The sequence below is a fragment of the Carcharhinus amblyrhynchos genome, unplaced genomic scaffold (assembly GCF_965287045.1).
Source record: "Carcharhinus amblyrhynchos unplaced genomic scaffold, sCarAmb.v2.hapA scaffold_378, whole genome shotgun sequence".
NCBI lineage: Eukaryota > Metazoa > Chordata > Chondrichthyes > Carcharhiniformes > Carcharhinidae > Carcharhinus > Carcharhinus amblyrhynchos.
In genome coordinates this window covers 86,806-113,838 of record NW_027650118.1, presented here as the reverse complement: position 1 = coordinate 113,838, position 27,033 = coordinate 86,806, and the positions used below count along the sequence as shown (strand labels likewise).

General features: G+C 42.5%; 1 protein-coding gene across 1 annotated transcript in view; it reads left to right on the top strand.

The window, feature by feature from the left end:
- Positions 1–27,033, top strand: part of dcaf1 (ddb1 and cul4 associated factor 1) — an 81,706-nt gene that overhangs the window by 37,929 nt on the left and 16,744 nt on the right. The window contains exons 12-19 of the mRNA XM_080183690.1: positions 167–336; positions 5,473–5,597; positions 6,269–7,538; positions 12,035–12,233; positions 13,966–14,048; positions 15,099–15,183; positions 16,416–16,649; positions 21,229–21,322. Coding sequence (XP_080039816.1) covers positions 167–336; positions 5,473–5,597; positions 6,269–7,538; positions 12,035–12,233; positions 13,966–14,048; positions 15,099–15,183; positions 16,416–16,649; positions 21,229–21,322 — 2,260 coding nt within the window. The remainder of the gene's footprint in view (positions 1–166; positions 337–5,472; positions 5,598–6,268; positions 7,539–12,034; positions 12,234–13,965; positions 14,049–15,098; positions 15,184–16,415; positions 16,650–21,228; positions 21,323–27,033) is intronic.

Genomic DNA, 27,033 nt, shown 5'->3' with positions numbered 1-27,033 from the left:
TGTGGGCGTTGATGGCTAGGCCAGCATTTATTGCTCAACCCTCATTTATTGCCCTTGAACGTGGCTCTCGTGTCCTCTGTGATTCATGAGCTTGGCAGCCACAGAGGTTAAGATGGCTACTGTTGTATCTATTGGAACTAATCACTTTTTTTTGAATCTCTTCTAGGCTTGTTCCTACACCCATGAGCAGGTTATGGAAATGATGGAGTTTCTGATTGAATATGGCCCAACAAGATTATACTGGGAGCCAGCTGAAGTCTTTCACAAACTCTCTTGTGTACAACTTTTGTTACAGCTCATATCCATCGCTTGTGACTGGAGGACTTATTATGGCAGGTAGACTTTGACCCATGATTTCACATTTCCTGTTGAAGGACTACAGCAAAATGTGCTCTTAAAAGATGTTGTTCTCTAGTTTATTGTTACTTCTGAGTTCCCGTGAAATAGCTCAGCAGTGTCAATGGGACTGAATTAATTTACTCTTGTTGGTTTTGAAAATACATGCATCCTGATAATCGGACTTTAAAGCACGCAACTGTTTAAAATATATGCAACAATCTAGCTGCCCTTACGTCGGGGCAGCAGAGCTACTGCTTCACAGTTTCGGCTTTTTTGAAGCTTAAGATGTCTAGTACTTTCATTTTTGGAAGAACCTAGCAGAAATCCTATGCCTATGGTTAGGATTGGAGAGAGAGGGTAAGTAATATTGGGTTAGATAACTTACTAAGACGTTAAAGACCAGTAGATTGCAGTTTGAACGCTGGATTAAAGTGGAATGGAGCTCCACAGTTTTGAATAATAGTTACTTGTTTTAGCAAGTGTTTGAGAAAGTGGAGTGACAACAGAGTGCACCTTGTTTTCTTTGAAATGTTTCCATTGATAATCTAATAAGACATGGTTTGCAAAGCTGCATTCCGCAGCCTGGGGCTGGCAGCGAGGAATATGGCTAGTGGAGTGGGGGAAGCAGCTAGTGTAGCAGGAGTCAGTGAATAGTAAAGGGGGAGATGGGCGGTGGATAGGGTGCAGAGCAAACGCAGATCACCAACATATGAGAGAGAGGGTTAATGATGTGTGTGCGCGTGCACAAAAGGAGTACTTGGGGCATGTGTGTGTGAGAGGGGATGTGCAGGCACGCACATGGGATGAGTGCATGTGTGAGTGGGTGGAGGTGTGGGAGAGAATGAGTACACTTTATATATAAAAGAAATATGACAACCTAATTTATTAATTACTGCTGGTACTTATTGCGCAAAAGCAATCAAGCTTTAATGGTTTAACTCTAAGCATAACAAGAAAAGTTCCTCAGACTTTCAATCACTTCTGTTGGGAGGTCACAAATGTCCGTGGCCAGGAAGGTTTGGGAGACCCTAACAGGACATTACAAGATTGGGATAGTGACTTGCATTTCATAAAAAATAATATCTTGAGGCACTTCAGAGGCGTAGTCACTCAGTGCATGGTGGGTTATGGATAGGGATATTAAAAGGATTGATCAAAGAGTTGGGTGTTCAGGAGAGGGGTACAGAAATATAAAGGAGTTGACAAAATTGACCCAGATAAATCTTGCAGAAAGTGAGAAATGGTACCCACTCCTGAAGTTTGAGATTTCTTAGTAACCTTTCCTATTTCTGACTTTGAGTTGATATGCCTCAGGACGGCACAATCAACAGTACAGCTACAGTAACTAAATCTACAGCAGTGTTGAGTCAGCTCAAGTATTCCCATTTTTGTGCTATTGAAATGCAGCTGAAATACAGGAAGTCCCCCTTGTCACAGACACTAAGAAATCCAAGCATTTGGTTACAGTTGAGCTGCGTTGAATAAGATCCTCCCAGTTTCCATTCAACTTAACTGATCTCAACCAGGTCAGATGGGAGTTAGTTACAGTTCTAGTTTATCTAGAACAAAATTGGTGGTAGTTCATTTGCCAGCTACATGTGAGAGTGAACGTATGTTAGCTAGGATTTGTTCAGATCCATCTAGTATGGCTGCCTTTCCCCGCCTCTCACTAGTTGAGCGCACATTTAGAGAATATGCATGTTAATTAGGTGTCAAAGAAGAACTGCTTACCCATGAGGAGCCTTGGGGGGAAAGGGGGAAATTGCCACAAAAGGAGAGGGGAAGAAGTAAGGCATAGTTCCCCTATCTGCTGATGTGTCCCCTTCTGCTGATAACAACCTACAGGGTTATACAAAGTGTTTGTTAGTACCAGGTCAGTGCATCCAGAATAAATATAAATCTATGTACTGTGGCAAAACAGGTTTTGGACAGACCTGTCTAGGAGCTGAATAACGGTTGGCTGGTTTTAGCAAGGAACTCCATTCCGTTTTAGTCCAGCCTTCAAATTGCAATCTACTGGTCTTTAACATCTTAGTAAGTTATCTAACCCAACATTACTTACCTTCTCTCTCCAATCCTAAACATAGACAAGGGATTTCTGCCAGGTTCCTCCAGGAACTAAGCAAGCAAGTGAACAGATTCAGCTCACTTCTCAGAAGCAGATATTTTTTGGCTGTTTTGGTGGTATCACAGAACCTGACTACCTGTTGGATTTGAGGCTGTCACTTACTGGCATTCTGCAATTGACAACCAAGTGAAGATCCAGCAGATAGAGAAGTAGATAAAACAACAGTACTGCAGATGCTGGAAAATCTCAGCGGATCTGACAGCATCTGTGGAGAGAAAATAAAGCTAACGTTGAGGGTCTGGATGACTCCTGGTCAAGTTTGTATTCTTAAATAGGAACTTGTTTCTGAACTTTTTGCTTGGAGAAGATCTCCAGGGGGTAACATCACTTGAGTGAGTGTGAGGATTCGTTTGAAAGTGTTTATAAATGATCCAAGCAGATAACTATAGTGGAGTATTGTGCAGACAGTTTTATCATGTCAGTACATCTTGTTTGCCTGGAGCAATATAGTACTGTACTGAAAAACAGTATTTGTATTCAAAAGAAACGAGGGCTTTCAATTGTCCCCTGTACACTGACGTTGCATCCCCTCTGCTCCACCGACATTGTTCTTTTCCTCTTCTCTCCCTGCCTCTGAGCATCAGTGTTCAAGGTTGGGAGCATGTGATACATTCAGTCTAGTCCCACATCATTATTGTCTATGAAATCTTGCAGCATGTGGTGTTGTGCTTTGACATACGCTCCTAAGGAAAGGGTTTTGGCACCTGTGTCACACTTGATTTTACACTTATCAAAGTAAATACTGACTCACCTAAATTTTTGTTATATGCATACAGATTAGAAATTGTTTAAAAGGGCACTTGACTGAAATTTAATCTGGGAACTGTTCAGAAGGAAAACTAGAGTTTAAAAGAAACAAACTTTGATCTACATGTTGAAAAGTATTTGTTATTTCAAAGCTAACAGACATGAGTGCAGATTTTATGATTGGTCAAGCTGTCAATTATAGTGCGCACTCCTGAATTGGAAGGCCTTAGGTTCAGGTACAAGTCCTGCTCCAGAGCTTTGCGATGGAGTGCAGTATTGAGGGAATGCTGGATTTTGAAGCCTCATCTTCTAGATGAGGTGTTAAACTGAGGCTTTGTCTATCGATCTGCCATCACCGGATGTAAAAGATCCCACAGGGCCGTTCAAATGCCTGTAGGTTTCTTGGTCAATGTTTATTCAACTAAAACAGGAAAGACTGGATAAGGCGACCCTCTTTAAAAAAGGGATTGCTGAGGAGTGACCTGATACGCCTTCAAAGTAAGGGAATAAAAGGATTTGCTGATAGGGTGAGACCAAGTCAAGCGGGAGGATATCTGTGTTGAGGTTCTGTTTCTGTGCTATATTTGGGGCAGCACGGTGGCATAGAGGTTAGCAGTAGGGACCCAGTTTCGATTCCAGCCCTGGCTTCCTGTCTGTGTGGAGTTTGCATTCTGCGTATACATTGGTTTCCTCAGAGTGCTTCAGTTTCCTACTACAGTCCAAAGATGTATAGGTTAGGTGGATTGAACCTACCACAGTCCAAAGATGTACAGGTTAGATGATAAATACTTGGGATTTCAGCGGTTGGGGTGGGGGGGGGCGTGGGGGAGGCGGTTGGTGCTTGGATAAATTGCATTTTTGAAGAGTGGGTGCAGATTCGATTGGCCAAATCGCCTCTTTCTGCACTTTGGAGATTCTATATTTCTGTACAAAACAACCGTTTAATGTCTAGCCTTTGCTCAGTAATCTGTGGGTGTTTTTTTTCATTAATTTTATTTCTGCCATCCCAGGAATTAGCCTGGTAAACCTTCGCTGTACTCCCTTTATTAGCAAGGACATCCTTCCTCAGATAAGGACACCAAAACTGCACACCGTACTCTAGTATGGCCTCACCAATGCCCTATACAATTACAGCAAAATATCCCTACCCCATACTCAAATCTTCTCGCTATGAAGGCCATACCATTTGCAACCTTTACTGCCTGCTGCACCTGCGTGCTTACTTTTAGTGAATGATGCACGAGGACGTCAAGATCTCAGAGTATCCTCCCCCCCCCCCCATCTACACCCATTCAAGTAATAATCTGTTTTCATATCATTGCTATCAAAGTGAATAACTTCACATTTATCCACATTATACTGCATCCTCCTCATAGCTCACCTTCCCATCCAATTTTTGTATGTATCTTCTACAAATTTGGAGATAGTAGTCAGTCCCCTCTTCCAAAGCATTAATATATAATGTGAACAGTTGGGGTCCTACACAGATCCCTGCAGAACCCCACTAGTTGTTGACGGCCAATCAGAAAAAGACCCTTTTATGCCAACTCTTTGCTTCTTATCAGCTAACCAGCTTTCTATCCATCTCAGCATTATCTGCAATCCCATGTGCTTTAACTTTTCATAGTCTGTTATGTGAGACCTTATCGAAAGTCTTCTCAAAGTCTAAATAAACCAACTCCACTGGTTCTCCTTGGTCAACTTTACCAGTTACATCCTCAAAGAATTCAAATAGATTCGGCATGCATGATTTTCCTTTTGTAAATCCATGCTGACTTTGTCTGCCTTCCAAATGCTGAGTTATGAAATCCTTGATGATGGACTCTAGCAACTTCCCCTTAGGCTCACTATTTTCTCTCTATCTCCCTTTTGAATAGCAGGTTCACATTAGCTACTTTCCAACTTGTAGGAACTATTCCAGAGTTGAAAGAATTTTATTTCCAGGGCCATTTCCTTAACCAGAATCATTTCCTTAAGTACTCTGGGATGAAGATTGTCAGGACCTGGAGACTTATCCATCTTCAATCCCATCAATATCCCCAAAAACCATTTCTCTACTAATGAAATGATTTCCTTCAGCTTCTCACTAAAATATGTTTCTCTCTGTGCTTCTGGTACATTATTCATGTCTTCCTTTTGTGAAGACTGAAGCAAAGTACAAATTTCATTCCATAGCCATTTATTCATTCCCTGTTGTATATTCGCCCATTTCTGATTGTAAGGTGTGTTACCTTAATTCTGCATTCTCCTTTCTTCAGGAGTGATACTGTTCGTTCTGCTCTAGATGTGCTGGCTGTCCTCACTGTGGTTTCCAAGACTCAGCTTTTGCTAGCTGAACCAGTAGATGTGATGGATGAAGGGTCATCTACTGTGACTGCGGTGGGTGAGTGTGTTTTACTTTCTCCTTTCTTCAAAAATCAACAATTTCCATCACAAATACAATAATATTAATTTGGGTTCTGCATGCAAATCGATTGCCAGACTGATCAGATGAAATTAGAATCTTGCTTGAAAAGTGCTCTCTCAATTCAATTTCTAATGGCCATGGGCTCACAGGACAAGCAGTCCTATGCTTCCAGTGGTTGACCAGTACAAGAAATAGCTAAATGCTCAACTATTTGGAGACTTATTAACTGGGGAAAAGTGGAAGGAGCTTTACTCTGTATCTACATCATGCTGTGTCTGATCTGGGAGACGGGGGCAGATCTCTTCATAACCATCCTGCCATTTGGAAGTTGAGGCAGAGGATTTATTTGTAAACGCAATGAGGAAGTGTTTTAATGGTAGATTCTTAGGTGATGAGTTCTCAGGAGCCCCATCTGTACCAAAAAGCCACTGCTGTTAGAATTTCAATGATGAATGGTGGTGAGTGTGAAATTTTTTCTTTCCCATGCTGTTTGTGTGCTTTGCACTAAGGTTTCAATGGTGTGAAATGTTGAGTGCAAAATTGTGCTCCTATTCAGTTGTTGGAGAGACTATTTTTGAGCTATAAAGTTAGTGGTTATAGGTCTATTAAATGGTGTCCTGCATTAAAAAGTTCTTTTTCCCTTTCAGGAATGAGCATTATTCTCGGAGTTGCTGAGGGGGACATCTTCGCCAATGATGCCGAGACACAGAAATCTGCACTTCAGGTCATTATCAATTGCGTCTGTGGGCCTGATAAGCGCATCTCCAGCATTGGCAAGTTCAACTCCGGGACCCCTCGTCGGAAGAGCTTGCAGAACCCCAAGAGCACGGAGAGTGTGCTCACCAAGATGTGGAACATGGTGCAGGCCAACAATGGTATCAAGGTGCTGCTGTCCCTGCTGACCGTGAAGGCACCCATTACAGATGCGGATCAGATCCGCACCTTAGCGTGCAAGGCACTTGTGGGCCTATCCCGGAGCAGTGCTGTGAAGCAGATTATCAGCAAGCTGCCCCTGTTCACCAGTGGTCAAATCCAGCAGCTGATGCGAGAGCCAGTGCTACAGGACAAGCGGCATGAGCATGTCAAATTCTGTAAGTACGCATCTGAGCTGATTGAGCGTGTCTCTGGGAAGCCACTGTCTATTGGCTCTGATGTCTCGCTGGCCCGGCTTCAGAAGGCCGATGTGGTAGCACAAACCCGGATCACCTTCTCTGAGAAAGAACTGCTGTTACTCATCCGCAACCACCTGGTGTCTCACGGCCTGCACGACACTGCCTCAGTGCTCACCAAGGAGGGTGACCTTCCCAGGACACCAGCCATCCAGACCGCAGCACCACATTCTTCAGCCTTTGTAACTGCTGCCCCTGGCACCTCCCCTGTCAGCTTACCACGAACGCCCAGACTAGCCAATGGCATTTCATCACGAACCATCAATTTGCCTGCGTTTTCATCACCCTGCCAAGGAAAGGTAGCGGTTTCTCAAGGAGCCCAGTCCACCCCTGGGCTCTCCTGCACCAATGGCTCACCTATAATAGGCAAGATAAGCTTCTCCAAGGAGAAGCCATCTCCCTGCAATGGTGCCAACCTGAAGAAACAGAGACTAATTCGGCAAAAGTCAGATTATGGGGCTTACAACCAGACGCCAGCCATTAAAAAGCAATTGGACCGCCACTTACCATCGCCGCCCTCCTTGGACAGCATTATAACAGAGTACCTGCGTGAACAGCATGCCCGCTGTAAGAATCCTGTTGTCACCTGCCCTCCTTTTTCCCTCTTTACCCCTCACCAGTGCCCTGAGCCAAAGCAGAGGCGGCAGGCACCATTGAATTTCACCTCCCGTGTGACGCACAGGTCTGCCTTCCCCAAGTACGGAGGAGTGGATGGGGGCTGCTTTGACCGGCATCTCATCTTCAGCAGGTAACATTGTGCAGGAGACATTTCCCTGCACAAGACAAACTGCTTAAAGCGAGCGTGTTTGTGCTAAAAATTTGCTGGTTGTCTATAATGATAGGTTGTAGAATTAAAATAACTGCCACAGACAAGGGTAACATTATATGTATCAAAACATATTAGTAAATAGAAGCAGGAGTAGGCCATTTGATTCCTCGAGCCTTCTCCACCATTCATTAAGATCATGGCTGATCACCAAATTCAATATCCTGATCCCATCTTCACCCCATACCCCTTGATCCCTTTAACCCCAGGAGCTAAATCAAATTCCTTCGTGAAATCACACAATGGTTTGGCCTCAACTACTTTCTACAATAGTGAATTCCACAGATTCGGCACCCTCTGGGTGAAGATACTTTTCCTCACACAGCCCTAAAATGTTTATCCCTTATCCTCAAATTGTGACCCCTAGTTCTGGATTCTCCCACCATCTGGAACATTCTTTCTGAATCTACCCTGTCTATTCTTGTTAGAATTTTATAAATTTCTATGAGATGCCCTCTCTATTCTAAATTCCAATTAATACAATCCTAACCAACATAGTCTCTCCTCATATGACAGTCTTGCCATTCCAAGAATTAGCTTGTAAACCATTGCTGTACTCTATAGCAAAAAACACCCTTCCTCAGGTAAGGACACCAAAACCGTACACTCCTGGTGTGGCCTCACCAATGCCTTATAAAGTTGAAGTGAAACACTGATACATGAATAGGCAGAGAATAGAGGGCTTAAAGACCTCGTAAGTGGAAAAGGTCTTTAGTTTAAAAAGGCATCGTGCCAGCGCAGATGTGGTGGGCTGAAGGGCCAGCACTATACTGTTCTTTGTAAATGTGGAGATACTACACTTGTGTTCCCTCATCCACATCATTAATATAATATGAATACTTGGGATCTTAGCACTGATCACCACAGTACTGCTATTAGTCACTGCCTGCCAGTCAAAAAAAGACCCATTTATTCCAACCCTTTGTTTCCTCTCTGCTAACCAACTTTCTATCCATCTCAAGACACTACCCGCAATCCCATGGGCTTTAACTTTACATAGTAATCTGCTAGGTAAGACCTTGTTGAAAGCTTTCTGGAAGTCTAAATAAATCACATCCACCGGTTCGCCTCTATTAGTCAAGAATTCTAGTAGATTTGTCATGCGTGATTTCCCCTTTGTATATCTGTGCTAACTTTGTTGGATTATACCACTATTTTCCAACTGCTGTGCTATGAAATCCTTGATAATGGACTCAGCAACTTCCCTACCACCTATGCTAGGCTCATTGGTCTATGGTTCCCTGATTTCTCACTAACTCTCTTTTTTGAATAGCAGGCTTATATTAGCCACCCTTCAGTCTCTAGGAGCCATTTCAGAATCCAAAGAATTTTGGAAGATGACTACCAATGGTTCTACTGTTTTTAGAGCCACTTCCTTAACTACTCTGGATGAAGATCATCAGGTCCAGGAGATTTAGCTACTTTTAGTCCCATTAATTTTCCCAAAACCATTTCTCTATTGATTTCCTTCAGCTCCTCACTGAAACTTACCAGCTGATTAGAGCTGCTGTTGCCTGAAATCTCCCAATCTTTTTAATCTAAGGACTGATCAACACTAAATAGCTGGTGAACTTAATCTGCTTTAAGAGGTGCCTCTGTAATAGCCTCATGGTAATGCCACAGTTAACGTTGTTTCCCCAACTGAGACTGTCTATAGTGAACATGGTTGGAGTAAGTGGCAAGGACTGCAATTTTATTCTTCTACTTGATTCGGGATGTTAATTCAGGGGTTCCCATTGCCTTTAATGAAAATCTTCTGCTAAACTATGCTGCCGCTTGGCTGCAAGGACAGGCCCAGGGATTGGCTTCTGAGATGCTTTTCTAATCTGGTGGACAGGAGGTAGGTGGACTTCTTTTCCACAACATCCAGGTAGCTGAGGCAATAAATAGTTTCATAATGTTATTCAAATAAGGCCAGATTCCAGATTCAATCTCACTTTGAGACTGATCTGTACTGGGAAAGGAAGTGGACTGCAAGAATTGCCCAGTTAATTATTGAAGGAACTGTTGTCTCCTGTCAGCTATTCTGTGATATGTCTGGAAAACCTGTGTGTGGATGCTGAATTTTGTGGAGATTAGGATGTAATGTAATACCTCCCATGGTTAATTAGATTGAATACACTTGCTGCTTGACTGAGATGTTAGATGATGACCTCCAAATGAACACCACAAGGATCACAAATGGCTGGTATTGAATGTGATACATTAGGCAGTGTTGCCTGAGGTTTGAGGCTGAGGTGGTAAAGAGAGAATTTTACTTTGTGCCTAAACCATGCCTGTCCTAGGAATGTTTGGGGTGGTGTGGACAGAGCTTTACTCTCCATATGACTCATTATGTCAACTGTCTCTTTGGTAGAGAAGATTGAAGCTCATGGGATACGCGGCCAGGTAGCTAGGTGGGTGGAAAACTGGCTTGCAAAGAGGAGTCAGAGAGTAGTAGTGGAGGGGTCCTTTTCTAGCTGGAGGTCTGTCACTAGTGTGCCACAGGGCTCAGTACTGGGACCTCTTCTCTTTGTAGTGTATATAAATGATTTGGAAGAGGGAGTAGGTGGTGTGATCAGCAAATTTGCTGATGACACCAAGATGGCTGGATTGGCGGGCAGTGAGGAGCAGTGTCTGGCAATAGAAGGGGATTTTGATAGGCTGGTATATTGATAGGTTGGTATATTGGGCAGATACATGGCAAATGGCGTTTAATCCGGATAAATGAGAGGTGATGCATTTTGGCCGGAATAATGTAGGGGGGAGTTATATGATAAAGGGTAAGCCCATAAGGAGTATAGAATCGCAGCGAGATCTGGGGGTGCAAGTGCACAAGTCTTTGAAGGTGGCAGTGCAAGTGGAGAGTGTGGTGAAGAAAGCCTATGGTATGTTAGCCTTTATAGGAAGGGGTATAGAATATAAGAGCTGGAGTCTAATATTGCAGTTGTACAGAACGTTGGTTAGGCTGCATTTAGAGTACTGCGTCCAGTTCTGGTCGCCTTACTACCAGAAGGACGTGGAGACTCTGGAGAGAGCGCAGAGGAGGTTTACCAGGATGTTGCCTGGTATGGAAGGACTGGGGTATGAGGAAAGATTGAATAAATTGGGGCTCCTTTCCCTTGAAAGACAGCGACTGAGGGGGGATCTAATAGAGATATATAAGATTATGAAGGGTATAGATAGAGTAAACGGAGACAAGCTATTTCCTATGATAGAGACACACAGGACAAGGGGCCTTGGACTTAAGGTGAGGGGGGAGAGGTATAACACAGATATTAGAAGGAGGTTTTTCACAGAGGGTAGTGGGGGTATGGAATGCTCTGCCAAGTAAGGTGGTGGAGGCAAACACGTTAGAGTTGTTTAAGAGTAAATTAGATAGGCACATGAGTGGGTTGGGGATGGGTGGATATAGGAGATTGTTTTAAATAAGGGTCATTAGCATTGGGGCGTCCCTGGTAAGGTAAATGGATATGGTACAATAATAATGGGGTTTTTTTTCTCTTTTTCATTCACAGGTTTTAAGTTGATCCGCCTTGTGTCCAACAAGGGGCATACACGCGATGGGTTGTACTTGGGCTGCTCTTGGTTGTTCGAGATTGGCCTAGTGCTTCATGTCGTTAGTGTGTGCTTAAACTGGACCAGATACTGGGCAAGACGACAGCTCAGTGACTATCACTGATTGCTGTGCAGACACATGGATTTGAGCTGGTGTCTGTGGGAGTTTGCGCATTCTCCCCGTGCTTGCATGGGTTTTCTCCGGGTGCTCCAGTTTCCTCCCACACCCCAAAGATGTGCTATTAGGCTGATTGGCAGTAATAAATTGTCCCTAAATCAGTTTCCCTCAATCTGGATGGCCATAAAACATTAGATAGGTGTCATGGGTGGAGGGGGGGGACTGGTGGTGTTCAGATGGCGGCGTGGGCTCGTTGGGCCAAAGGGCCTGTTTCCCGGGCTGTTTTTGTTCTCTGTTATAAATGGCATATGTTAAAGGGAGCTTATCTAATCTACACTGTCACTGCCCTGAAGGCTGTTTGGAACAAAATAGAAAAAAATTTATTCTGTAACATGTATTGTACCTGACCTGGAAGTATTTGATATGGCAGCATAGATAAATTTTTAGGGTGAACATGATATGGAATTGAGTGTGTAAATGGAAAGTGTTCCATCCCTAGCTGTAATATTTCTTACCTTGATGAACTCAACATTCCTCCCCCAATAATCCTGCCAAAAGTGCAGATGTGTTGGTGTTTTGTCCTGTTTCTGATCTCTTGGTTGCAGAACATGACAGTGACTGTGTTCCGTGCAGAGAGATGGTGTAAATAGAGTTTATATCAATGCAAGTTAATTCCAAGCCTGATGTCAGATTGAAATGTCTCATTTGCTGCATAAGCTGATCATCCTTAAGTAAAGGATTTATGTTCTGTATCCCACTGCAGGTTCCGGCCCATTTCCGTGTTCAGGGAATCCGATGAGGAAGGCAGTGGTTTTACATGCTGTGCATTCTCTGCCCGAGAGCGGTTTCTGATGCTGGGAACATGTACTGGAGAACTCAAGCTTTACAACTTATTTAGTGGCCAAGAGGAGGCTACATATGCCTGCCATAACTCTGCCATAACACATCTAGAGCCATCCAGGGTAAGTGAGATATTATCAGGCATTATGCTCTGCAGAGTGTGTGTATACATTTACACTTCTGAAGAAAGACTTGAGGAAAGACAACACCTTTCATAACCTCAATTATTTTTGTGTAGAAATGCAACAACCAGTTTGCAAGCAAGATCCTGCAGTCGTGATGGTCAGATTTATTTTTTATAGTGATTTTGGTTAAGGGATAAATATCAGGCACACAATGTAGGAAAACTCTTTTGAAATTGTCTCACTGAGGGGATAGGTAGCCACATTTTAATATCTGGTCTCCCTTAGTACTGGAATGCTAAGTTTTTTAATGCCCCAATTTCTGAAGAAGGAACCAATTGTCCACTCCTCAGTGGCTTTAGTCAGTGAACAGCTGAAACGTGTAAGAGCAAAGATGCCTAATTTGGTCTCCGTTGTCTGATCTGAATCAGGTGATGGTGTAGGTAGCCTAGGGTTCCCACTCCTGAGATCTGGTTATGGAGGTCTGCTGGAATCTGCAATGATGCCTCAGTCACATGCCCTAACAGACACTGCCTGTCTAGGCTCTTGATTACAAAGTGTTGCTCATGGTAGGATGCGGGAGGGTGATCAGGACTTGCGCTGTGAAACCCCAGCAGGACAATCTATCTTCAGACCAGGGATACACAACATCGTGATTGTGGCACCGGGCACTGTTAACAGAATTCTTCATGCTGTGAAGTCCTTTATGACGGTCTTTTAGTTACTCCTGATTTTTATGATCTTGCCTTTCCAAAGTCAAAATTAGCAGTAAATTGATATGTGACATGAGTTAGTCGTTTTGATTTTCTATTTCCTCTCCCTTCACAGCCACTTCTCAAAATATTTGTTTCTAATGCACATATTCCTTCAACAATAAAAACAGAAGTTGCTGGGAAAACACAGCATCTGTGAAGAGAGAAACAGGGTTAACGTTTTGCTCCGTAAGACTTTTGCAGAGTTCTCCGCAGATGCTGCCAGACCGGCTTAGTATTTTACTAGCATTTTCTGTTTTTAATTCAGATTGTAAGAAGTCTTGTGACACCAGGTTAAAGTCCAACAGGTTTATTTGGTAGCAAAAGCCACTAGCGTTTGCCCCGCTACCAAATAAACCCACTGGACTTTAACCTGATGTTTTAAGACTTCTTACCGTGTTTACCCCAGTCCAATACCAGCATCTCCACATCATTTATTCAGATTGCCAGCATCCGCAGAATTTTGCTTTTATCCCGTCAATACACTGTTGTGCACCATCTCTCTTGGTTTCCTGCCAAGTATCTTGTATAATCAGCCTGAGATTTATTCTCAAGTTTCTCTTGTGTTTTTCAACTAAAATCGGAATCCTACCCTTGTGGCAATCGTAGTTACAAGCCTAAATTCCTGGTGATGTATATACTTTCTCCAATGAGGTCATGTGATGGTGGGCGACCAGAATGGTCAATGAGTTTGAGACAGATATCCAGAAAATACGTTTCTGCAGCACCTTTCACAATCTCAGGATGTTGCTAAGAGCTTTACAGCCAGTAATGTAATTTTTGAAGTGTAGTTGCTAATGTCCTATGGGTATGTGATAGCCAATTTGTGAATAACACAATCCCAGGTAAAGTAATCAGATAATGTCTAATAATGTTGATTATGGGGTCATGTAACAGTAGCCATCAAACTGTTATTACTACATATGCGATCAGACCCACTATTTAATTTTTTTGTAATTTTTGTGCATATGCACTTGCAGGATGGATCCTTGTTATTGACATCAGCAAGCTGGGGTCAGCCCCTCTCTGCTCTCTGGGGAATGAAGTCTGTCTTCGACATGAAGTAAGTGAAAATGATTTACCCAAGTACAAGGGTTGCAGGTGCCAGAAGTAAAAGTACAACTTTGGCTGCTGCTTTGAGGAATTTCTTACTCTGTCAGATAAATCCTTTCAGATGTTGTTCTGGAGCCTTTCATTTGCTTGAATTACAGTGGAACAGTGCAACAGAGCTGGGGTATTTTCAGAGATGGATCCCTTAGCTTCTAAACAAATGTCTCTCCAACAGAATTTGAAATTCGATTCCTGATTTGATCTAACACTCCTGGACAATTGCATGTGGGGAATAATCCTCAATTTTCAAATGCTTATTCATTTTTGACACCATGTCAAACTCTGATCTGTCAAATGCCCACGTTAACTTTCATTAGTCGTTGTTGGGCTGCTATCAGAGCAGGTAACTTTTTGGTTGATTATCTCCTTTCTAGTTCAGGGGCATTGAGGCCAGTTCCAGAACCCCTGTGCATCTTTAAAAAATTTTGTTGAGATAAATACAAAAGATGTATTTATTTTAATCTAAAGCAAGGTCTAGATATTTAATTATATTAGAAAATGTCAGTTCACTTCCTCTGGTGTTCCGAAAACAGGCATGATAGGATTGTCTGTGACGGCTCAATGAATTTGGCTTTAATCGCAGCATTCATTTCAAAGATAATATGTACCAGCAAGCCAGCCTGTGTTGTTTTGGGGAGGTGTTGGCATGTACCAGTCCGTGTTGCGTTGGGTAGGTGGTGGCGTGTACAAGCCTATGCTGCATTGGCGAGGTGCTGGTGTGTACCAGCCTGTGCTATGTTGATATCCTTGCTTCACTGAGTATGGATGTGTTGCTGCTAGAATACTGAGCCTGGAGCGTAATGGTGGAATCGTTTGGGTAGAAGTTGAGACTTGTGTGTTATTACAGAAAGAAGAAATATTTTTGCCCTAAGAAGTAATACAGTGCATCTTGGTGAAATCTCCAAACAGACATAATCTGCACTGGACCCGATACAGGTGTTTGAATGTTTGCTTTGGATTTGTGCATTTGGAATTGACTTGGCCCTGGTGTTTTCTGTTTCAGGCACTCTTTCACAGATGATCATTATGTGGAATTCAGTAAACTCTCTCAGGACAGAGTCATCGGGACAAAGGAAGAAGTGGCTCATGTGAGTAATTTGGCCACAACCTCTGAACTGCTACTGCCCAAATGGGTAAAAACTCCACCCTCTGTACTGACCTGTACAGCTCAGAAATTTTCTGGTGTACAATGTGTTAGGTGATATAACCCTGGCCAAGGAAGAGGAAATAAATAATCAGCCATCTCTCTCACTGCTGTTCACAATCCGTTGACTCTTGCTCGAAGATGCACCATATGAACTGGCATCAGTTTTAGTCCTCATTACAATTCTATTGTCTTCTTCATGAATTCCATCCCTTCCCCAGACAATATCAGAGACTGAATTGAACTGTTTTCAACTTGATAAAAACCACTCACTTCCATTATATCATCTTTATCTGCCCACGCTGCTGAAATTCTTGTCTATGCCTTTATTACCTCCAGGCTCAACTATTCTGTTGCTCTCTTGCTCGACAGCCTATCCTCTCTGTTTTCTGTAAACTTTATCTTGTCTGAAACGCTGCTGCCCATATCCTATTCATGTCATGCTCACATTCATTCTGCCCTTGTTCGATTTACCTTGGCCTCCAGGGGTTAAATCCCTTTGTGTCCTTGCACCTTTCTACCTGCATACTTTCCTACCCACGAACTCTCTTTCTCTAACCTCTTCTACATCTCCTTCACTCCCATTTGTGGCTGTGTCTTCAGCCACTTTGGCCATATATTCAGTCATTCCTGCCTCTACACTTTTTCAAAGACCCAACTTTTGGTAACCTTTCTAATATCTTTCTTTTGACCTTGTGTCCATTTCTATCTCTGGAGTTTCACATTTTTCTCCCTTAAAGATGCTGTGTAAGTTTTCCAGTTAGGGCGTTTGCCATGCAGGTTTCGTTAAAACTGAGCCTCGATCCAGTTCCTAGAGCAAATAGATCTGCAACATAAAACTAAGGCAGCATGAAATTTAACTAGAACAGAGTGCAGGAATAATAGATGCTGGCAGACCTGCTGAGATTTTCAGGAGTTCCCTGGTTTCAAACTCCGTCATTTGCAGTATTTTGCTTATTTAATAGATCATACCCACAAGATGGCCCAGACAGAGACAGCGTTTCCTTGTTGCACTGTTAATATTAAGGAATGTTGTCATGGAAAAGTAGAAGGTTTGCTCATACCTGGCACTTGACACCCAAATTGTTCAAATACTCCAGCATCAACATCATCTGAAGCATACGACATACACACACTTTTTTTTAAAAAAATCCTTGTCTTTTTTTCTGTCCATAGATATACGATATCCAGACCGGCCAAAACATCCTCACTCTCTACAATCCTGACCTAGCCAACAACTACAAGCGTAATTGTGCGACATTTCACCCTACGGATGATCTGGTATTAAATGACGGAGTGCTGTGGGACATACGCTCAACGCAGGCCATTCACAAGTTTGATAAGTTCAACATGAACATCAGTGGGGTCTTTCATCCAAATGGGCTGGAAGTCATCATCAATACAGAGATTGTATCCTTCAGTCATGGGAAGCATTGTACTCAGCCTGGGATGTTGAATAACATAAATGGTCATCAATTTAAAGAAATCTGAAATATCTTTTTAGAAGGAAGTCTGTCAGTCCTGAAGGCCTGGATTTTTAACTGGAGTACAGTTGTAGGGACACACCAAAAAAATAGTCTGTGGAATGGGCTCCACACCCCAAAGTGTTCACTTGTATGGCAGACTTCACTCTCACTCTCATCTCTGTCAGAAAGTCGTGGGTCCCATTCCAGTCCATGAACGTGAGCATAAAATCCAGGCTGATGCTCCAGTGCGGTACCGAAGGTGTCATCTTTTGAATGGCTGATTACACAGAGACCCCATCTGACCCCTCAAGTTGATGCAAAACAAAAATTCCTTTGCACTATTTGGGGAAGAGCAGGGGAGGTTGCCCATATATTAGCTTTGTTTCCTGCCCAGAAGGAGACACATCTTAATTTGCACTGAAAAAAGTTGGCATATTGACCTTACATCTGCCCTCCAACTTTGAGGTTGAGTGGATGGTAGCAATATTCCTTGGTTAACTTTTTTTTTTCTGGGCATTTGCAACATTGGTTGCTCTGGGGGCATCAAAATCAATTTCAAAACATAGGTTAGACCATCTAGTGGTTGCAGATTCCCTTCACATCATTTCCTGGTGCTATCCTACAAATAACCCAGACTTATCCATGAGCTTAAGTTAAACTGCTATTAGATATGCTATGTTTCAGAGATATAATTACAGTATCATCACTGGGTTTATTTAATTTATTGGTTCTCTTCAGAAAAATTATACTTAGCCCACAACACTTCAGTGTTGCGAGGTGCAATTAACTTGTCAAGTGTTATACCACCCACTACTATCAAGTGTACTTCAGCCCAATACAGCTCTGAATGCTTCTTACACACACACAAAAGTTTGAATGGACCAAACCTGTAATCTCATTCTGTTGCTTTTTTAATTGCAAAGCTGACAATTCAATCAAATCCTGGTGATAACGCTGAAAGGCAGCATGATGTAAAAATACAATTATAGGGTGATAGACTGAGTTCATCTAGGGGAAAGAGTAGGCCCTGTAAGGGTATTCAGTAGCTTGAATTATAAATCTTCTGTTGCATCAGTGTTGGATCCATTTGAACCAGTGTTTTCTTGATCTTTTGGAAGGAGCCCTGTTTTGGAAGAGGGGAAAAAAAATTGAACTTTTATAACAGAGAGCAATTTGGATCCTTCATCTGGTCTTTGTTTTGCCTTGGAGCACGTGTGGAAAGGAGCCCCTGTCTTTCACTGCCTTAGATAACTGTTTTTGGGATCCAGGGTCAGTGAGGAGAATACTGCTCTCACCACAAGAAAAATCCCTTTGTTATAAGCTGGGCTCGCAAAGAAAAATCTTTTATTGAATTTCAAGCAAAATTGAAATGGACTGGAACAAAGACAAAATATTGCAGTTATTGGAAATCTGATCAAAAAACAGTAAATGCTGAGCAGATCAATGGAGAGAGGACGGTCATAACTGTTTCTCAGGCAATAGGTTATCGAGCTGAAACATTACTCTGACGTTCCTCTCTCTGAGGGTGCTACTTGACCTGATTATCTTTTTCAAAATTTTGTTTGTTTTTAATGCCTATTACTACTTTTTATAAAAACATAAGAAATAGGAGCAGGAGTAGGCCATCTAGCCCTTTGAGCCTGCCCCACCATTCAATAAGATCATGACTGATCTGAAGAGGATCAGTTCCACTTTCCCACTTTCTCCCCATAACCCTTAATTCCCTTGTCTATCAGAAATCTATCTACCTGTGACTTAAATATATTCAACGAGGTAGCCTCCACCACTTCAATGGGCAGACATTCACCACCCTTTAAGTGAAGAAGTTCCTCCTCAACTCCATTCTAAACTGCACCCGCCCCCGCTTATTTTGAGACTATGCCCTCTAGTTCTGTTTTTCTTTCTAAGTGGGAAGAATCTCTCTACCTTTACCCTATCTAGCCCCTTCATTATCTTATATGTCTCTAAGATCCCCCCTCAGCCTTCTAAACTCTAACGAGTACAGGCCCAGTCTATTCAATTTCTCTTCATAGGCCAACCCCCTCATCTCCGGTATCAGCCTGGTGAACCTTCTCTGTACTCCCTCCAAGGCCAATATATCCTTCCACAAATGTGGGGACCAAAACTGCACACAGTACTCCAGTTGCGGCCTCACCAGTGCCCTGTACAGTTGCAGCAAGACCGCCCTGCTTTTATATTCTATCCCCCTCGCTATAAAGGCCAACATTCCATTCCCCTTCTTGATCACCTGCTGCACCTACAGACTGAGTTTTTGTGATTCGTGCACAAGGACCCCTAGGGCCCTCTGCACTGTAGCATGCTGCAGCTTTTCACCCTTTGAATAATAATCCCTCCTACTATTATTTCTACCAAAGTGGATAACCTCACATTTGCTAACGTTATATTCCATCTGCCAAGTCCTCGCCCACTCACTCCTCAGCCTATCCAGATCTCTCTGCAGACTTTCTGCGTGCTCCACGCAATTTGCTTTTCCACTCATCTTCATGTCATCAGCAAATTTTGTTACCCTACACTCAGCCCCCTCCTCCAGATCGCCTATGTAAATGGTAAACAGTTGATGCCCCAGCACCGATCCCTGCAGCACTCCACTAGTCACCAACTGCCAACCAGAAAAGCACCCATTGATTCCAACTCTCTGCTTCCTGTTAGATAACCAATCCTCAATCCACGCTAACACTTTACCGCCAAATCTGTACTCTAACCTTCTTCAGCAACCTTTTATGAGGCACTTTATCAAACGCCTTCTGGAAATCTAAAAACACCACATCCACCGGTTCCCCTCTGTCTACCGCACTAGTCACATCCTCATAGAAATCCAATAAATTCATTAAACACGACTTCCCCTTAACAAATCCGTGCTGCATCTGCTTGATCAAACCGTTCTCTTCTAGGTGTCTTGCTATTTCTTCTTTGATGATGGTTTCTAGCATTTTCCCAACTACGGATGTTAAGCTGATCAGCCTATAATTCCCTGCCTTTTGTCTGCTACCTTTTTTAAACAGCAGCATAACATTAGCTGTTTTCCAATCCTCCGGCACTTCCCCAGAGTCCAGCAAATTTTGATAAATAATTACTAAGGCATTTGCTATTATTTCTGCCATTTCTTTCAGAACCCTGGGATGCATTCCATCTGGTCCCAGGGACTTGTCTACCTTCAGTCCCATTTGTCTACCAAGCACTACCTTTCTAGTGACAGTAATTGTATTAAGGACCTCATCTCCTACCATCACTCTGTCTTAATATTCGGTAAGCTATTTGTGTCCTCTTCTGTGAAGACCGACACAAAAAAACGTATTTAAAGTCTCAACCATTTCCTTGTTACCCACAACTAAATCCCCCCTCTCGTCCTCCAAGGGTCCAACATTCACTCTAGCCAGTCTCCTCCTCTTTATATATTTGAAAAAACTTTTACTATTACTTTTTATATTTAGAGCTAGTTTAGCTTCAGACTCTATCTTTCCTTTCTTTATCATTTTCTTAGTCTTTCTTTGTTGTATTTTAAATCTTTCCCAATCTTCTAATTCCCCACTACTTTTAGCCGCTCCGTACGCATCGGCTTTTAATTTAATACTCTACTTTATTTCCTTTGATAACCACGGCTGTTTCTCCCTTTACTTACAGTCCTTTACCATCGGAATATATTTCTGCTGAGTACCAAAGAAGATCTCCTTAAAAATCCTCCACTGTTCCTCAGCTGTCCTACCAACCAACCTGCGCCCTCAATCTACATTTGCCAATTCCACCCTCATCCTATCATACTCCCCTCTGTTCAAACAGAGGACGCTGGTTCGGGACCCTCCTTTCTCATCCTCCATCTGTATCAGAAATTCAACCATACTATGATCACTCGTCCCAAGAGGATCCCTCACAAGAAGATCCCTAATCCTACCTGCCTCATTACACAGTACCAGATCTAAGATAACTCGCTCCCTCGTAGGTTCCGTACATACTGTTCAAGGAAACTATCCTGACAGCATTCCAAGAATTCTTCCTCAACCCCACCGCGTCCGACTTGAGTCAACCAATCAGTAGATAAATAAATAGATAAAAACCAATAATCAACCAATAAATAGATAAAAACATTTGAAGACATTCAAAGAGGAAATTATTAGTCATGCCCCAAGCATATTTGTTAAGAGAATGATGGAGAGTGAAAAATTGAGTTGATTTACTTATCCCTGTAGCTGTGCATAGCATTTAAAACAAAGCACATTGATGGCCTTGCTGTAGAGTAGTTCAGCATACTTGGGACCTGCTTGTCCAGGGGTCATAAGTTTCCCTGACTGCATTTGTTGGGTCAACAGCTTGAATCTCTGAGCAGAGGTGTACCATAGGGTTACTTTTGGAACGAGGAGTCCTCCCAAATACTTGCTCTGTTCCAGGTGGACGATAGAGTGGCATTCACCCCAAATATACATAACCGTTGCTTGTTGACATTTTTAAATGTTGTGTTCATGATCCATCGATGTCATTGTGGGTTCTTAACGAAAGCTGACTTCCAGTGGGATCTACGGACATTCCATCTCCTACACACAGTTCCAGCGTTAGACCAGTGTCGCATTGTCTTCAATAACACAGGCACAGTTATCTATGGAGGTAAGAGCCTTAGAAGTGTGGGGGAGAAGGTAAATTGGTGGAGATCATTTATAAAACCTATCAGTTCTGTTTTAGAGAAAGAAAGGAATTGAACCTTTATGAAGTTGAAACCACACCCAGAACCTTCATGAACTACTTGTTACTGCAATATTTCATTCCCAAGTTCCTCGGAGTTACGTGTCATAGAACTCTGAGGTAGAGAGGGATTTCCTTCTATTTGTGATTTTCTGTTTTTCTATTCTTCCTGCCAAAGTGGGCAAGTTCACGTTTCCCACAATATACTCCATCTGCTAAATTTATACACACTTGTTGGTGTTCTGATACATGAATCACAAAAGGTTAGTAAGCAGGTGCAAGTAATTAGGAAGACAAATCGAATGCAAGAAGAATGGAATATAAGAGACTTCATGAGACCACATCTGGAGTACTCTGTACAGTTTTGGTCTCCTTACTCAAGAAAAGACACAAAATGCTTAGAAGCAGTTCAGAGAAAGTTTCACTTGACTGATACCTGAGGTTGGGATAGTTGCTTTATGAGGAGGGGCTGGACCTGTATCCATTTTAGAAAAATGAGAGAATCCTATTAAAACGTAAGATCTTGATTCTTCACTCTGGGAAAGGGACTGTGAGGAACTTGCATAGTTTGAAATGTGGAGGCATTGGAGGCCCTGATGGGCTTAAAAACAGACAACTCTCCTGGCCCGGATGAATTGCATCCTCTGGTCACAGGGAAAATACAGTAAGAAGTCTCACAACACCAAGGTAAAGTTCAACAGGTTTATTCGGTAGCAAATACCACTAGCTTTCAGAGCACTGCTCCTTCGTCAGGCGGCACTCTGAAAGCTAGTGGCGTTTGCTACCAAATAAACCTGTTGGACTTTAACCTGGTGTTGTGAGACTTCTTACTGTGCTTACCCTAGTCCAACGCCAACATCTCCACATCACAGGGAAAATGCCAGGCAACTGGAGGTGGGTTCCACTAATGTGGTTCCACTTTTCAAAAAAAAGGCTAGTAGAGATAAACCAGGAAATTACAGACTGGTAGGTCTCACGTCAATGGTAGGGAAACTATTGAATAAAGTTCTGAATGAGAGAATTAATATTTACTTGGAAAGGCATAGTTAATTAGGCATAATCAGCATGGCTTTGTAAGAGGGAGGACATGCCTAACAAATTTATTAGAATTTTTCAAAAATGTGATTCAAGTGTGTGGATGAGGGAAGTTCAGTTGATGTAGTTTATATGGATTTTTGCAAAGCTTTTGACAAGGTCCCGCATGGGAGACTGATGAAAGGTTAAATGAAAATAGAATTCAGGGTAACTTGGTGTGATGCATCCGAAACTGGCTTAGTAATGGGACACAAAGGATGGTAGCGGAAGGCTGTTTGAGTGACTGGAGAATGGTATCCAGCAGTATAACGCTAGGATTAGTATTGGGACCCTTATTGTTTGTTATAAATAATATAGATAAAAATGTTCATCTCTATCTTATAAATGATAAAGATGAAAATGTGGAGGAATGTTAAGCAAGATTGGTAGGGTAGTTAATAGTGAAGAGGATAGTTGTAGGCTACAGGAAGATATAGATGGGTTAGTCAGATGGGCAAAGCAGTGACATGGTATTTAACCCTAACAAGTGTGAGGTGATGCATTTTGGAAGAAAAAACAAAATCAGGGAGTATTTAACGAATGGCAGGACACTGGGTAGCTCAGAGGAACAGACGGATCTTGGGGTACTTATTCACAGATCCCCTTAAGTTGGCAGAGCACATGAACTAGATAATTAAGGCATATGGGACGCTTGCTTTCATCAGTTATGGTATAGAGTATAAGAGCAAGGAGGAAATGTTGGCGTTGTATAGAGTGTTGGTTAAGCCACAGCTGGAGTATTGTTTGCAGTTCTGGCCACCTCACTATAGGAAGGATGTGATTGCACTAGATGGGGTGCAGAGGAGGTTCACCAGGATGTTGTCTGTGGTGGAGCATTTGAGCTATAAGGAAAAACTAGATAGGCTCTTTAGAGCAGAAAAGGCTAATGGGGGGTGGGGCATGATTAAAGTGTGTAAAGGGACAGGCTGAGTAGGAAACAGCTGGTTCCCTTGGCTGAGGGAAGAGACACAAAGGGGCATAGTTTTAGGGTAGGAGGCAGAAGATTCAGAGGGGATTTGAGAAAAAACCTTTTTATTCAGAGGATGGTGGGAATTTGGACTGCATTGCCTGGGAAGGTGGTAGAGGCCAGAAACCTTACAGCCTCTTAAAAAAAAAATTAGACGTGCACTTGAAATATCATAACATTTAAGGATTTGGGACAAGTGCAAGAAAATGGATGAGAGTGCCTTTAGTGTTAGTTATTGTTGGTGTAGATTCAATAAGCCTGAGGCTTTTTCTGCACTGTATTATTCTATGAATCTATTGAGGATACTTGACAGAGTGGATGCTGAAAGGATGTTTCTTCTGGGAGAAACTAAAACTTGGGGATATAGTTTAAATGGAAGGGTCCGTTAAACTTGGATGGGATTTTATGGTTTCGGGATGAGCGAGGCCTTAAAATCCTGCCTGTGGAGTTGAGGCTATGAATTATGGTCAACCATGATCTTAATTAAGCAAGCTTAATGTACCAAATGGCCTAATCCTGTCATTCCTTATGGAATGCACCATCTAAACAGATGGTGGAAGCACGTTCAGTATTGGCTTTCATGAGAAAATTGCATAAATGTATAGAAAACAATAAATATGGAGCTAAGGAAAAATAGTAAATAATTGGCTCTAAGAATTATTGGGAAAATAATTAGGGCCTCTTCTGGGGCAGGTGGGATCTGTACAAAAGAGACGAGTTACACCTAAACTACAAGGAGACCAATATACTTGCAGGGAGGTTTGCTAGTGTTATTGGGGAGCGTTTAAACTAGATTTGCAGGGGGGTGGGAACCAGAGTGCCAGAGCAGATAATGGAGCGGGGGTAAAACGGGCATGGAGTCTACGGAAATAGGGCAAACAGATAGGGAGGTCATGGGACCTTTACAGATTAAAGGAGGAGGTGCAGGCTGTCTTGAGGCAGATCAGAGTGGATAAATTCCCAGGACCGGACAGGGTATTCCCACGGACCTTGAGGGAGGCTAGTAGTGAACTTGCAGGGGCCCTAGCAGACATATTTAAAATGTCAGTATTCACGGGGGAAATGCCGGATTATTGGAGGGTGGCTCATGTTGTTCCGTTGTTTAAAAAAGGTTCCAAAAGAAATCTGGGAAATTACAGGCCAGTAAGTTTGAAGTTGGTGGTGGGCAAGTTATTGGAAGGTGTGATAAGGGACAGGATCTACAAATATTTGGATAGACAGGGACTTATTAGGGAGAGTCAACATGGCTTTGTGTGTGGTAGGTCATGTTTGACCAATCTATTAGAGTTTTTCGAGGAGGTTACCAGGAAAGTGGATGAAGGGAAGGCAGTGGATGTTGTCTACCTGGATTTCAACAAGGCCTTCGACAAGGTCCCTCATGGGAGGTTAGTTAGAAAGGTTCAGTCGCTAGGTATACATGGGGAGGTAGTAAATTAGATTAGACACTGGCTGAATGGAAGAAGCCAGAGAGTGGTTGTGGAGGATTGCTTCTCTGAGTGGAGGCCTGTGACTAGTGGTGTGCCGCAGGGGTCAGTGTTGGGTCCATTGTTGTTTGTCATCTATATCAATGATCTGGATGATAATGTGGTAAATTGGATCAGCAAATTTGCTGATGATACAAAGATTGGAGGTGTAGTGGACAGTGAGGAAGGCTTTCAAAGCTTGCAGAGGGATTTGGACCAACTAGAAAAATAGGCTGAAAAATGGCAAATGGAATTTAATGCAGACAGGTGTGAGGTATTGCACTTTGGAAGGAAAAACCAAAGTAGAACATACAGGGTAAATGGTAGTACTCTGAAGAGTGCAGTTGAACAGAGGGATCTGGGAATACAGGTACAGAATTCCCTAAAAGTGACGTCACAGGTAGATAGGGTCATAAAGAGTGCTTTTGGTACATTGGCCTTTATAAATCGGAGTATCGAGTATAAAAGTTGAAGTGTTAAGGTAAGGTTGTATAAGGCATTGGTGAGGCCGAATTTAGAGTATTGTGTACAGTTTTGGTCACCTAGTTACAGGAAGGATGTAAATAAGGTTGAAAGAGTGCAGAGAAGGTTCACAAGGATGTTGCCAGGACTTGAGAAGCTGAGTTACAGAGAGAGATTGAATAGGTTAGGACTTTATTCCCTGGAGCATAGAAGAATGAGGGGAAATTCAATAGAGGTGTATAAGATTTTGATGGGTATAGAAAGAGTGAATGCAAGCAGGCTTTTTCCACTGAGGCTAGGGGAGAAAAAAGCTAAAGGGAATATTAGAGGGGGCTTCTTCACGCAGAGAGTGATGGGAGTGTGGAATGAGCTGCCGGCTAAAGTGGTAAATTTAACATTTAAGAAAAACTTGGGCTCATGGATGAGAGGGGTGTGGAGGGATATGGTTCAAGTGCAGGTTAGTGAGACTAGGCAAAAAATGGTTCGGCACAGACAAGAAGGGCCAAAAGGCCTGTTTCTGAGCTGTAATTTTCTATGGTTCTGTGGTCCAAGAAGGTAACTCTTTTGAAAAGGTAGCACAGGCAACATGGGATGAATGCCCCCTGTGCTGTGAGATTCTATCACCAGGATTGGCACCCAAGGACTTTGAAAAAACGTTTTTTTAAAAATGATGGAATTAGGTTGAGTCCAAAAGTTGTTTAAGATGCTGAGGGCCGGTAGGAGTCTAAGCGACACACATACAAAAATGCTTTGGAGTTAGTTAGATTAGACATCATGAAGCATTTCTTTCTGCAAAGAACCATCACCCTCTGAAACAGGTGACTGCTGAGTCTGAAGCCATTGTAGTCCATAAACTGAAGAGGGTGTTCCCAGTTACAGAGAGAGTGTTATTAATTACCGAATAATCAGTAATGGGCTTTACTAGTTCTCTGGAACTGTGTTTTACATTGAGAAATCAGAGAAAGATTTCCTAGTGCTTGTCCTGAATTGGAATTGGCCTCAGATTTCCTCTTTGCCTTTCAAGTGATTCTGTATCTGGATTTATTTGCAAGGGTTGCGTTCTGTAGACCTTGTATCTCTGCAGTTTATGTATTTTGATTTATTGTTGCATATTAGTATACAATGAAAGTGTTGTTTCTTGCGTGTTACACAGACAAAGGATACTGTTCATAGAGAAGGAAAGGAGAAAGTGCAAAATGCTCTTGAGCTAGGGTGTAGAGAAAGATCAACTTAAGTGAGTTGGGTCCATTCAAAAGTCTAACAGCAGCAGGAAAAAAGCTGTTCTTGAATCGTTTGGTACGTGACCTCAGACTTTTGTATCTTTTTCCTGACAGAAGAAGGTGGAAGAGAGTATGTCTGGGGTGTGTAGGGCTTTAATAATGCTGGCTGCTTTTCTGAGGCATTAGGAGTCAATGGATGGGGGCAGGTTTGCTTGATGGACTGGGCTTTGTTCATGACCCGTTGTAGTTTCTTGCAGTCCTGGACAGAGCAGGCACCACACCAAGTTGTGATACAACCAGAAAGGATGCTTTCTAAAGTCTATCTGTAAATGTTGGTGAGAATTGTAGTGAACATGCCGAATTTCCTAAGCATCCTGAGAAAATAGAGGCGTTGGTGGCTTTCTTAACTACAAAGTCGGCATGGGGGGACCAGCACAGGTTATTGGAGAT